Source organism: Chrysochloris asiatica, unplaced genomic scaffold, assembly GCF_000296735.1.
Source record: "Chrysochloris asiatica unplaced genomic scaffold, ChrAsi1.0 scaffold00384, whole genome shotgun sequence".
Classification (NCBI taxonomy): Eukaryota; Metazoa; Chordata; class Mammalia; order Afrosoricida; family Chrysochloridae; genus Chrysochloris; species Chrysochloris asiatica.
This window is the reverse complement of record NW_006408902.1, coordinates 1,259,763-1,272,714: the sequence shown is the minus strand read 5'-3', so window position 1 is coordinate 1,272,714 and position 12,952 is coordinate 1,259,763. Positions and strand designations below refer to the sequence as shown.

At 41.6% G+C, this 12,952-nt stretch overlaps 1 protein-coding gene across 1 annotated transcript in view; it reads left to right on the top strand.

Moving 5' to 3' along the window:
- PKD1L1 (polycystic kidney disease 1 like 1) overlaps positions 1 to 12,952 on the top strand; it is a 270,006-nt gene that overhangs the window by 91,780 nt on the left and 165,274 nt on the right. The window contains exons 16-20 of the mRNA XM_006876506.1: positions 2,173 to 2,299; positions 3,875 to 4,070; positions 5,966 to 6,022; positions 9,838 to 10,050; positions 11,491 to 11,709. Of these exons, the coding sequence (XP_006876568.1) occupies positions 2,173 to 2,299; positions 3,875 to 4,070; positions 5,966 to 6,022; positions 9,838 to 10,050; positions 11,491 to 11,709 (812 nt within the window). The remainder of the gene's footprint in view (positions 1 to 2,172; positions 2,300 to 3,874; positions 4,071 to 5,965; positions 6,023 to 9,837; positions 10,051 to 11,490; positions 11,710 to 12,952) is intronic.

Here is a 12,952-nt window from a genome sequence, read left to right as displayed (position 1 = left end):
GAGGGGGATGTAAGAACAAAGCAGATGGGAGAACAGTTAAACAGGTTTGCATGGGCTAAGTGGGACAGAGGTAAATAATGATGTATGCACAACCTTGGAACAACAGGGCTCAGTGGTACAGGGATTGAGGTATGGTTTGACTGGGTAAAAGGGGGGAAATAATGTTAAGATGCTTGGTTGTCTTTTGAATCTTGATTTCCCTGGCATACAATTATAAAATAGACACTTGAGGAGGAAAGAAAGGAATGGCCAAAAATATCATCATAGAAAGCTTGTAAATCTGTCTTTTGCCTATAACTGATTGGAAGACCTAAAATGGGGCTACAACATGCCCAGTGAAGGAGACTTCCTGTGGCGCCTCTGCATTACATAGGTGGAAGCCTGAACCCCATCCAGAATCTTCTGAGGTGGGAAATCTCCACTTGAAAAGACAAGCAGAGCAGCCTGGAGTGGCTGGAAGAACAGAAAACAGAAAAATAAGAAACAATAACAGCAGTTTGACTGACTACTACAAGAACAGGCAAATTGTTCACCCAGGAGACATCACAGCATGTGGTCGGGTCCTCTCAGGGCAACCTCCCTTCCAAGTCTAGGACTCAAAGTGGATACATGAGCAGACATGCACTCTGACTGCTGCCCACATTGGTCACAGGTAAGTGAGGCAAAAACATCAATGAAGCTGCGAGCTAAGCCCTACCACGTTCAATAGACTCCTGTGAACCTGGTTAGAAAACTAGTTGGCCAGCAGTATAGCAAAACCTGGGGACTCCTGGGCCCAGAGTCAGTGACATAGCTACAGAGGACTAGAGCGGAGAGTGAAGCATTCAGCTGATTAGAAGAGAGGGCATATGCATAAGAACACCCACACCTGCAGATAATACCCACTTGACCTGGCTTCAATGGCTGCATGATCAGAACTCAACTGGAAGAAGAAAGAAGAGGAAAAAAAGAGTAATATGATACAGTTAGATGAACTTGACCTACACCTATGGATGCAGTAGCTTGAAAGAGGGAATCAATCTTTACAGTGAGGATCAGTCCCACCTCCTCGATACACAGGGTAGACAGGGATGGGCAACTTGGACATTGGCTACCCAAGATGCGGCAGGGGGACTACAAAGGCAAGAAAGGACTGGCTTACAAGATTTCAAGAGGGAGCCCAGATCCAAAGGGTGCAGAGGAAGGTAGAATCTCCACTGAGTAGTATCCAGTCTGTCTGGCCCGAGCTGATGAAAGAGATGGGGATAGGACTCTTGTGGTACAATAGTGAATAATTATTATCAGGACTGCTTGTGAGGGTTGGAAATGTAAAGGTAGAGGTTTTGTAGCAAAAGGAGGGGAGTGGTTGATTTCTCAGTCTAGGAGCGGAGGTCCCTAGGAGCATCAAGGTAGAAGAGCAGAGTGCCGGACCCTACCCAGAGAAACAGTGACACCAGAGATAGAGGCAGAGACAATGATGTGGAGAGATGGAGCGGCTGGGGACTCTAGACCCAGAGAGGGAGAGGGGCTGTGTACTGACGACTGAGGGACAGGCTTGTGGAGTGTACCCTTTGGTTGGTTGATGATGCATGGAGGGGATTGTAACCATGACAATGAAACATATATGATAGGATGAATGTAAAGCTAATGTTCTCTCATGTAAACTATCATATAATTCATATTAAATTTTTTTTTTTTTAAAAAGGATGCTGTTTGTGTTGCCTAGTCCTGTGTTCAGAACTTTGTTTTCTTTCTGAGATGAAGAAAATATAAAGGCACTTAAAGGTTAAGGAAAACGTTCTTATGATGAAGTCCCAAGCCCATCAGATACACTCGACTGCCCCAGCCAACCATCCCATGGCACCAAGGCTGGCTCTCCAAAACACACCTCACTGCCTCATCTTCATTCTATTCAACAGAGTTTCTGCTTATTGATTTTTCTGACATCCAGTTGTGTAATCCATTTGTGAGGGATACTAGGTTGTAATTTCCTTTCACCCCGAGCTTTGCCAGAGCGGAGCTCAGCCTCGTGTGTTGTCGAATTAGTATCAGTCTTTCAAGTAGTTTGTACTGGGAACCACAAGGTCAGTCAGGGGTGCCTTCCACTCAACAGCACTTAACAACAACATTTGAAGGAATATTTCTGTAGCCCATACGTCCAGAATGACTCTCCTCTGCCGTTTTCTCTTACAGTCCTGGTTTTCACTGAGATCACAGATGGTGAAGGCTCCAAGTTACAACCCTGCTCTGTAGCAGTCACTGTTCTTCCTTGTTACCATGGAAATGCAGCCTCTGCAAATGACTGCCTGGAAGAGGATCTGTAAGTGATGCTGTGCTACATCTCGGAGCAGGGTTTGATTTCCATCAGACAGAATTCTCCCCCACGTTAGCCACAAGGTGGAGTGGACTCAGCTCAGAATGAGCAAAAGAAGTAGATATGTCTCTACCACTCTACTACTGCTGACTGGTGTTTCCTTCATTTTTGTGTATGTGCTTCAGAATCTAAAAGCGCTTTTACCATCTTGTTTTACAGCTTTATTGAGCTACCATATACATACCATGGAGTTTACCCTTTCAAAGGAGTTTTAGTATATTGACAGAGTTATGTAGTCATCACCATTGTCTAATTGTAGAACATGCCTATCATCTCTGAAACTCTTGTATTCTTAACAGGTGCTTCCGAGCCACACTCCTCAAAGGCATTTTTATAATTGGACTCAAATTATGCTGATTCTGATTTACTCTGCAGTAATCTTTTGTGGTTGTTCAGATGAGTGTCTGTTATGTTGGTAAACTGAAGCTTTGTAGTTTAGTTAATGATGATGGTGAGATCGCACAGCAAAGAAATTGCAGAGTAAAGGCTGGTCTCATGAACATGTCTTCCACTGTGTCATAAATACTTTCATGTCCAAATAAGTGAAAAATGTGGTTTGTAAAAACAAATTAGTAACCCTATCCAGAGAAGCAGCGACACCAGAGATGGAGATAGAGATGAAGGCATGGAGAAATAGAGCAGCTGAGGACTCTAGACTCATAGATAGAGAAAAGTTGAGTGCTGGCGGCCAGGTGCTGGTAGGCAGGAGGCAGGCTCACAGAATGTGCCCTCAGGTTGTTTAAACGACTATATATTCCTAAGTGTTTTTGTGTACATTCACCCCCACTCCCACCCCACCCCCCAAAAAAAAACAGAGGAATGGAAGCAAATTCTATTGAATGATGATGCATGGAGGAGATTGTAATTGCAATGAACTGATGAGTGTAAAACTAATGTTCCCCCATGTAAACTATCACTCAATTCACAATAAAAACTTAAAATAAATATATAATCAATCAATAAATGAATGGCCAGTGATTGAAATTGCAGTCTTAGAAATGTGAGTTTGTATCCAGTCACAAGTACAATGTGGTGCCCATGATCTTGTTGGTTTAGGCGCTAACTACCAACTTGACTTACTCGGATGCTGTAGCTGTGATTGTATCTTTGTCTGATTCTGGATTATGCTTCCTCATTTGCCATGATCCTTCCGTATCATTTTCATCTTTGTCTTCTTCTGTTTGAGTACTGCTAAAAGGGGTTTGATAGATTTTTGTAAGTATAGGCAGGAAAATGAATGTTTTCTTGGTCTGCTTTGAGAGCTTCCCCCTTCCATCCCATTGCTCAGGATGTCTTTGATCTGTTTCTTTCATTGCTCCAACAATTACCTTCTTTTTCCCTAAATCCCATCCAACTGCAGCAGCTGTTGATTTACCAGTTATTTGTTTTTAACCACCCCATGATGATTTAGTATAGATGGTGCATATGAGCAAAGACTGTTTATTTTCTGAGGTGGTAACTACAGTTGTCGAACGATTCATAAATTGACCTGAGGAGTGATAACTCTTGTGTTTCCTCCAGGTATAATTCCAGCCTGAGAAACCTATCCACTCTCCTGCTGATGGGGAGCTACACAGAAACCAGGAACTACATCACTATGATCACCAGGATCCTGAGCTATTTGGCTAAGGAGGACAGAGGCCCTTCCTGTGGCCAGTGGTCACGAGTACAGGATGCATTAATTTCTTCAGTATGCAAATTAGACTTTGCAGATCAGGTAGGGTCTAAGATAGTGTGATTTAATGCCTGTGGACCTGTCTAAGTGTAAGAGGGCCCTGCAACTGCTTGGCTCACTCTCAAGTGGTCATGCTGATAAATGCAATCAAGAAATGAGACCAGTGACCCAGGCAGTTTGACTTTAATAAATGGCTATTGCCTCTCTACCCTGCTTCTGGGTCTCACAGATTCATGCTGATGCTTTCTAACAGATTGTTCACAGTTTCCAAGGAGCATAGGGTCCATAGTCCAGTGCTTATCCTATGGTGCCACACCAGGAGTCCTATAACAGAGACTTGTTGTTATTAAGTGCCATCGAGTCGGTTCTGACCCATATTGACCCTTTATATGCCTTGAACCACTGACTTTGTGGTTCAAACGGACTTTGCAGTCCAGTGCATGAACCCACAGCACCACACCAGGACTCCATAACAGACATAGACTCATAGAATTTAGCCGTCACTACTGATAACTCTATTAAGACTCTTCTGGTAGTGTAGTTAGTGGTTGTGAATCAGGCTGTGAACCTTAAGGTCAGCAGTTTGAAACTACCAGCTGTTCTGCGGGAGAAAGATGAGGCTTTCTGCTCCTGTAAAGATTTACAGCCTCAGAAACCCTGTACAGGGTCGCTATGGGTCGGAATTGACTCCACAGCACGTCACAATAACAACAACAAGTAAATGTTATGAAGAGTTAAGTTCGGGATTCTGTGAAATCTTTTAATGCCCATGTCTTTAAATGATGTTGCTTCTCACAGCCTTTCTGAAACTCTTTTCTTTTACTTGCCTTTTCTCTTTTGTTTTTTTGTGAGTGTGAAACTATAGTCACATTCACAATAAACATGTTAGATTACTGTTTCCTTTTCCCTTCTCCATTGTTGTTGTTGTTAAGTGCCGTCGAGTCAGTTCCGACCCATAGCGACCCTGTACAGGGTTTCCGAGGCTGTAACTCCTTACGGGAGTAGAAAGCCTCATCTTTCTCCCGCGGAACGGCTGGTAGTTTCGAACCGCTGACCTTAAGGTTCGCAGCCCGATTCGTAACCACTATGCTACCAGAGCTCCCTTCTCCATAGTCTTTTTAAAACTTTACTTAGCTCTGTCCTTCATTTCCTCTTTCCTCAAGTCAGTTGCTTGATAGAGTGTGGTGAGGCTGGCCAGGACAGAACATAAGAGAACAGCTGGAGTGGTAGGAAAAATTGAAGTCAAGATATTGGTCTCCCTAAAGAATGTCTGTGGGGACCTGGTTTGGCTCTGTAGGATAAGCACTTGACCAAAAGATTGGTTTAAACTTCAAGGTTGACAGTTCAAATTCACTAGTCGTTCCTCAGAAACCCTATGCCGGGTCACTATGAGTCGGTACCGACTTGACAGCACTTAACAATGAAGAATGGACCCCTGTTGACATAGTGGGCTGCTAAAGGAGCTCTGGTAGCGTAGTGGTTATGAATCGGGCTGCGAGCTTCAAGGTCAGCAGTTCGAAACTACCAGGTGCTCCACTGGAGAAAGATGAGGCTTTCTGCTCCAATAAAGATTTACAGCCTCGGAAACCCTGTATAGGGTAACTGAGTTGGAACCGACTCCACGGCACATAACAACAACAACTGCAGGGTCAGACATTCAAATCTACCCATTGCTCCAGGAGAAAGATGAGACTTTCTCCTCCTGCATAGATTTATAGCCCCAGAAACCCTGTCCGGAGTCGCTATGAGTCAGAACTGATCTAATGACACATAACAGTAGTAACAACAAAGAATATGTTGTCTCCAGTCTCTCAGATGGAAACATGGCATCTCCTTTATTTCTATATAAGTAAGCTGTCAATTATCTGTATTTAAAGTCGTTAAGCTAACTTGGATTTTCTTTCTTTCTTTTTTCTTTAATTGTTTCCCCGGATCAGGAAGAAATCATTAATTCTGTCCGTATGCTAAGTGACCTCATAAGCTTCCCTAATAAGGTGAGATCTATTTATTTCCAAATGTATATTTCTACTTTTTTGCATAGTTATGAAGTCATAATCAGTTTTTAAAGAGTATATTCTTCAGAGTTATATTTAGATTAGAAATAAGACTTTTCTCCTAAGAATTCATCTGAATCGTATTGCCCATCTCAAATCATTGATGAAGAACTTCTTTTCTAATATATGAAATTGAAAGCTCAAAGTAGGTATGCATTAAAACAGGCTATAAATAATTCCTAACGGGATTGTTGTTTGTTATTAGCACACAGTATTTCATTTTCCCATGCCTTTGCCTTCTTCTCGTCTTTAATCTCCAGCACCTTTCAGCTTCTGCGTTCACTGCATTGCTCTTCGAGTCATGAGCAAAGAGCTTTCATCTACCACGACTCTTCTAAGTTCATACTCTCTCAGGGATGGAGTCTCCCTGCTCCCAGCAAGAACCCATCCCTCTAGCTGTGCTCAGCATTGCATGCAGACCACTTGATTCAGTCTGTGTGATCAGTGCCCAGGCCGTGTGCTGGGTATCGGTGGGGTTCTGCCTCCTGCTCCATTTGGCCTCCTCCACGATTTCTTTCCTTTATTTTAACACTCTGTATGCTGTTTCTTCCTTTGTCCCTCTCTGCTCAATGATTTCCAACATATTTTTAAAAAATCCCTCCCTAAAACTATACCCTATCCCAGATGCCACCTTGTTCCTACACGACTTTACAGGAAACCGTGTCAAAGTGGTTCTCTGCACTTGCATGGTCTGTGCTTGCTCTTTGTCATGCATTTTCAAATATCAAAGTCTGGTTTCTGTCTCCATCATGACACAGAAACTGCTCCTGTAAATCTTTCCGGAATCAAACTGCCTCATCTTTCTACCGTCTTTCTTCCACAGTTTTGAACTGCCAACCTTTCAGTTAACAGCCCAGTGATTAATTAACCATGCCACCAGGGCTCGATAATAGAGCAGAACTTTAATCCCCATTCACAGGTCATTTTCCACATGGTGTTTCAGGGTCTCAGCTTCTTTCAGAGCCCTGGGCTCCTTTCATTTCACGTCCCCACTCCATAGCTTCCTAAATTGGAGAAATAGTGCATGGAGAAAGTATCCTCAGTGTTGATAAACTTGCCCTCTGGTGACATACACACTCTATTCACTCACCCCGCATACTTAAAAATGGTCTCATGGCCACACATGACCTCAGAAAGAACCGGAACAAGGAATTGCTTCCCAGCAGTGATCCTAGACAAGGACTGGGGAGCATGATTCTGGTGGCTAGGTAAAATTGAACATGATTGCCATTTCCAAAGTCATCACTGCTGATACGATTGGTGAAGAAATAATGGCCGGTGTGCAAGGTAAGTGCCTGTTTTATTTTGGATAAAAGATCATTCTTTCCATTTTTGATCCTGTTTTGGTAAGTTGCCTCATCTTGTTGTTAGTGTTAAGTTCTGTTGAGTCAGCTCTGACTCAAGGAGCAGCTGGTGGGTTTGAACTGCTAACCTTGTCATTAGCGGTCTAGCGCTTATCCAACAGTGCCACACCAGGACTCCATACCTTATCCATGGGCCTTTATTAGTAGTTTTATTTTATTCCCCAGTAGTGTAACTATATATTTGAAGATACCTCTACGATACATTTTGGTCCAATATTCATGAACATCAGAAAATAGGATCTTAATTTCATTTGTATATCATTTGATTAGTCCTTGGGCATTGCAAATGGTAAAGTGCTAGACTACTAACGGAAAGGTTGATGACACAAACCCATCTCGATTTGCCTCAGAATACAGACCTGGAGATCTGATTCTGAAAGGTCACAACCTTGAAAACTCCACGGAGCACATTTCTACTCTGACGTACATGACATCCCCATGAGTCAGACGCAACTAACAAAGCCATGAAGTCCTAGTGTGGCCCTGTGGGTTAATGGTGCCGGACTGCAAATTCAGTTTGAACTGCAAGGTTGGCAGTTCAGATTTACCAGCAGCTCCTCGGAAACCCTATACAGGGTTTCCCACTAGGAGTCAGCACTGACTCGGCAGCACTTATCAGCAACAACAACAAGGCGTCCTGGTGTGGCACTGTAGGATAAGTGCCAGCCACTCTTTAGAAACACTAAACAGGGTTGCTGTGAGTCCGAACTAACCCAACAGCACTTAATAACAGCAACTGACCACAAGGTTAGCAGTTCAAAGCCACCAGCGGCTCCTTGGAAACCCAAACAGGGTTGCTATGAGTTAGAACTGACTACATGACACAAACAACAATGACAGGCGCTACTCAGAGACCCTAGGTGGTGCAGTTAATGCATCCAACTACTAACTGAAAGGTTGACAGTTCCGATCCACCCAGAGGAGAAAGACCTGACAATCTGCTGCTGAAAGGTCAAGCCATGAAACCCCAAGGAGTCCAGCTGTATATGGGCACACAGGGAATTGCCTAGAGTCCGAACTGATTAGTGCACTAAACTACAGAGAAGAACAAGATTTAGTTCCTGTCTTTAAGGAACTGATGAATAAAGTTAAGTTGTTGTTGTTCAGTGCCGTCGAGTCGAAACCGACCCATAGCGACCCTGTATAGGGTTCCCAAGGAGCCGCTGATGAGCTTGAACCACCGACCTTGCAGTTCAAATGACTTTTTGTAGTCTGATGCATTAGCCCACATATACTTAAATAAATGTGCTAAGTCCTGTAATTAGGAGAATGACAAAATTTTGAAGAAAGGTAAGCAATGGTGCAGTTACTTTGTTTTGTGGATTCCTGATGTTGGTTTTAAAGGAGAAGTAGGAATGAAGCATTGTCAGTTTGTTGGGTATGATAATGGCATTGTGGGTATAATTTTAGATAATAGCCTCCATCTGCTAATGATAAGAACTAAAGTATTCATGGATTTTTAAAAAATTGTGTGAACTTGCTGTAGAATGTGAATTTTTAAATTTTAAGTGGATGAGAGAAGAAAAAATATTGCCAATGAAGGGCAATTGTTAATATTGGATGATGGATAGTTTGACTATACTACTTTCTCTACTTTTGTATATGTTTGAAAATGCTCTGTGTTGGATTTTAAAAGAAAGAGATAAATGCTAGACAAAGACAGGATAAAGGAACATATATGGCACCATACATTGTGGTTGTTAAGTTTCATCAAGTCAATTCTGACTCATAGTGACCCTTAGAGGGTTTTAGAGGAGTGGCTGGTGAGTTTGAACTGCCAAACACACAGTTAGCAGTCCAGTACTTAATTACAATGCCACAGCAGGCCCCAGCGTTCTATGAGAACAGTCAGAGAGTTTCAGTGTGGTCCGAGAGTACGATGTATATGGTGGTGGTGGTTATGTGCTGTGCAGTCACTTCCAACTCATAGCGACCCTGCATAGGGTTTCCGACGTTGTCAATCTTTACAGACAGGTTGTTTTAAACTGCTGACCTTGAGGTGAGCAGTCTGATTCGTAACCACTATGCTCACTATGCTACCAGTGGGAAAAGAGAAGGCTGTAAAAATAGTTTGGGGTCAATTTGTGAAATTGTTGTAGTTCAAGCCAAAAAACATTTTAATGCATAAAGATCCTGCTAGATATTATTTAATTTGATCATTTATACATCAGCAACTTGAATATCAGAGAGCAAATTGTTCCATATGAAGTTGACCTATAATAATTTGCCAGCTAGAAACCAAACCTGAACTTGAATCCAGTTCTCTTAAACACTAGTTTGGTAATGTTAAAAAACAAAGAGAACCTATTTTCTTTTTAGTTCCCCAAAATAAAAGGTACAAGTACAAGTATCATGTTTGATGAAATGGTTTACTTACTCTTTTTCATGTAGTTAACCTTCATGAGCGCAACTCTTATCCTTAAATACACTCGGCTGCTTCTTACTGAAAGCCAGTTGTCTGGGAGGTTTGTGATTGACAGACAACTGCTGTTGGAACTCATTTCCCTTGTATCAGCAGTCTTGGAAGTTTCTGACCCAGAAAAATCAAGGAATGTGTACTATCTACAAGAAGAAGGAATTAAAGTAATCTCAGACTTTTTATTAGTAAGTCAGACTTTGTCTTTATCTATAAAAGATACCTGTTTCGCTCTTTGAGAAAGTTACTTGTATTTGTAATCACTTTTTAAAAGTAAAAATAAAATGAGTTCCTAAAGTATGTTGCTGCATATTCTGGGTGATCATATTTAGAAATTGTCATTTTGAAAACTTTCCAAATGAGTTCCACCTTTTGTTTCCAGTGGATTTTAATATTTTAGATTTGGCATAGCATTCGACTTAGAAACATTATTTCTCAGGACATCTTTTGTGTTTGAGGGGTGATACAAAGGAATGCAAATGAGTTTTCATCTGCACTGATTTAAAAATGATCCTCTGATATGTGGTTGTTATGTGCCATGAGTCTGTTTTGACTCATAGCTGCCCTGTATAGGATTTTCAAGAAATTGCTGGTGAGTTTGAACTTCCCCCCATGCATTTAGCAGTCTAGTGCTTATCCTACAGTGTCACACCAGGACTCGGAGCCTCTGATATATAGCTGCTAAAACAAAGTACAAAAGTTTGTTTCATCTATTTCTGCTGCAGTAGGTATGGGACGTATTGGAATCCTGGTGTGATGCTGCAAGATAATCCACTGGACCACAAGGTTGGTGGTTCAGACCCACCAGCCGCTCCTCAAAAACCCTATACAGGATGCCTGTGAGTTAGAATCAGCTTTTAGGCTGATTAAGGACTATGGGAAATGATCTGTATGATTTCTTTTTTCACCTCATGCAATAGTTTAAACTTGCAAGAAGCAGAATATTAGTAGACAGTACTTTTGTTACTCCTCTCCTACCCATTTGTCATTGCTCCACAGTTTGACCTGTTGGCTCATTTAATGGATAGTGTACTATTTGAGAAATTAAAAAATCAATTGAGATCATATCTGAAGCTGATCATAATAATCTCCATGATCAATTAATGCATTTAAAACTATTTATTGCATACTGTGTCATTTATTATAAACTGTGCTCATGTCTGCTATTGAGACACCCATGTTTTAAAAGTAATCATGGTAGTAACACTCTCCTTTGATTGGTCTGAAGACGCCCCAAAGAAGCATCGTAGTTATTGTAAAATACAAAAAGTGGCACCACCACAACAAAAATATGTGTATTTGACTATTATTTGCCATTCGACCTTTGAATCATAACCTTTGCTCAGGTTAATGAATCCAAACTAACATGAGACCTATTACCTTTTCAACTGGAGTTCTGGTGTGGTGCTGTGGGTTAATGCACAAGACTGCAAAGCCATTTGAACTGCAAGCTCACCAACCGCTTCTTGGAAACCCTATGCAGGGTCACCATGGGTTACAGTTGACTCAATGGCACCTAACAATAGCAACAACCTTTTCAATTATTTTCCATCCCTCTAGTTCTAGATTCAAGAAAGTTGACCCATTTGTCTTACAAACACTTGAATCTGCCATACTCTTTATTTCAGAATTCTCTCTCTGTGAACAGTGAGCGTCAGCTCCACATTGGAACTCGAGAGATGGAATTGCAGGCCTATCTTCATTACAGTAGTAAGAATACCGTCCAGAGTATTGGCACTGCCCAAGTCTACTTACCTGGCAACCAAGCTGGGCAGAACCCATGCTATATCAGTCAACTCATTTTCTTCAAAAAGACTCCATATCCAGGGGGACGAGCTCATGGTCAGGTACAGTGTGGCATGTGGCCTTTGTTTGAACTTTTTATTTTGAACTGCATAAAGATTTATAGACAAAATCATCAGTCTTACATTCAACAAGTCATACACTTTGTTTCAATAATTACATTCCCTTCCAGATAAAACCGTCGGCGTGCTTTCTCCCTGTAGTTCCTGTTTGCATTCTCCCCACCTTCCTATCCCTTCTCAACTTTGTCCTTAGGAAAATGTTGCTGTTTTGATTTTGAATGGTGAGCAGACCTTATAAGAGCCCCCCTACCCCCATGCCTCTATAAACCTATCTACAGCTTAGCTGAAAATCAGACTAGGAGGATGGGTTCCTTTCCGGACCTGAAAGGTGGTTGAGGGTTTCTGACAAGTAAACCCATTTTAAAAAAATTATTAAATAATGTTGAATTTTCCACATTTTCTCCCACTCTACTCGGAACCCACTAATGTGATCCCTATCAGGGCTATGGAGTGTGAGAGCTGGGCACCATCTAGTTCTTCTGGTCTTGGAGTTATGGACACTGGTATTCATATGTTCCATTGGTCCATTGGACTAATTGATTCCAGGCTTCTTCAATTCTTATCACTCTTCTTTCTTCTGTACATGTAACTTAGATGGCTGCTCATGAGCTTTCAACTTCCCAGACACTGCTCACTTCAGCAGCATATAGAGCGTTGTCTTTGTGAACTGTGTTATGCCAACTGGCCATGGTGTCCCTGAGACTATGGTCCTGAACCCCCAGACCCAGCAACTCATTGCCTTAGGATGTTTGATAGTATTGAGGAAGTTTTCATCATTTTGCCCACTTTATATTCCACCACGTTTATAATTATGTTTGCAGGAAAGGTAAATACTCATATACAAATGCCCTCTTTCAAAATCTTATATATTTATGGGACATACAAATATATATATCCCACTCTTCCTCCATACCCATTCAGCCTATGTCTCAATCCCAATCTATGAACAGAACACTGTTGTTCCAAGGTTGTGTATGTATCACTGTTTACCTCTATCTGTTTTAGACCGTGAATACCTCTCATGTCTTCACCTAGCTTCATTATTCTTTTGTTACCATACCTCTTCTTTTATTTTTTTTTTAAAATGTTTTATTGTGAATTATGTTCTAGTTTGTATGGGAGAACATTAGCTTTATATTCATCCTATCGTATATCATTTCATCGCCATGGTTACAATCCCCTCCATGCATCATCAACCAACCAAAGGGTATACACTTCAAGCCTG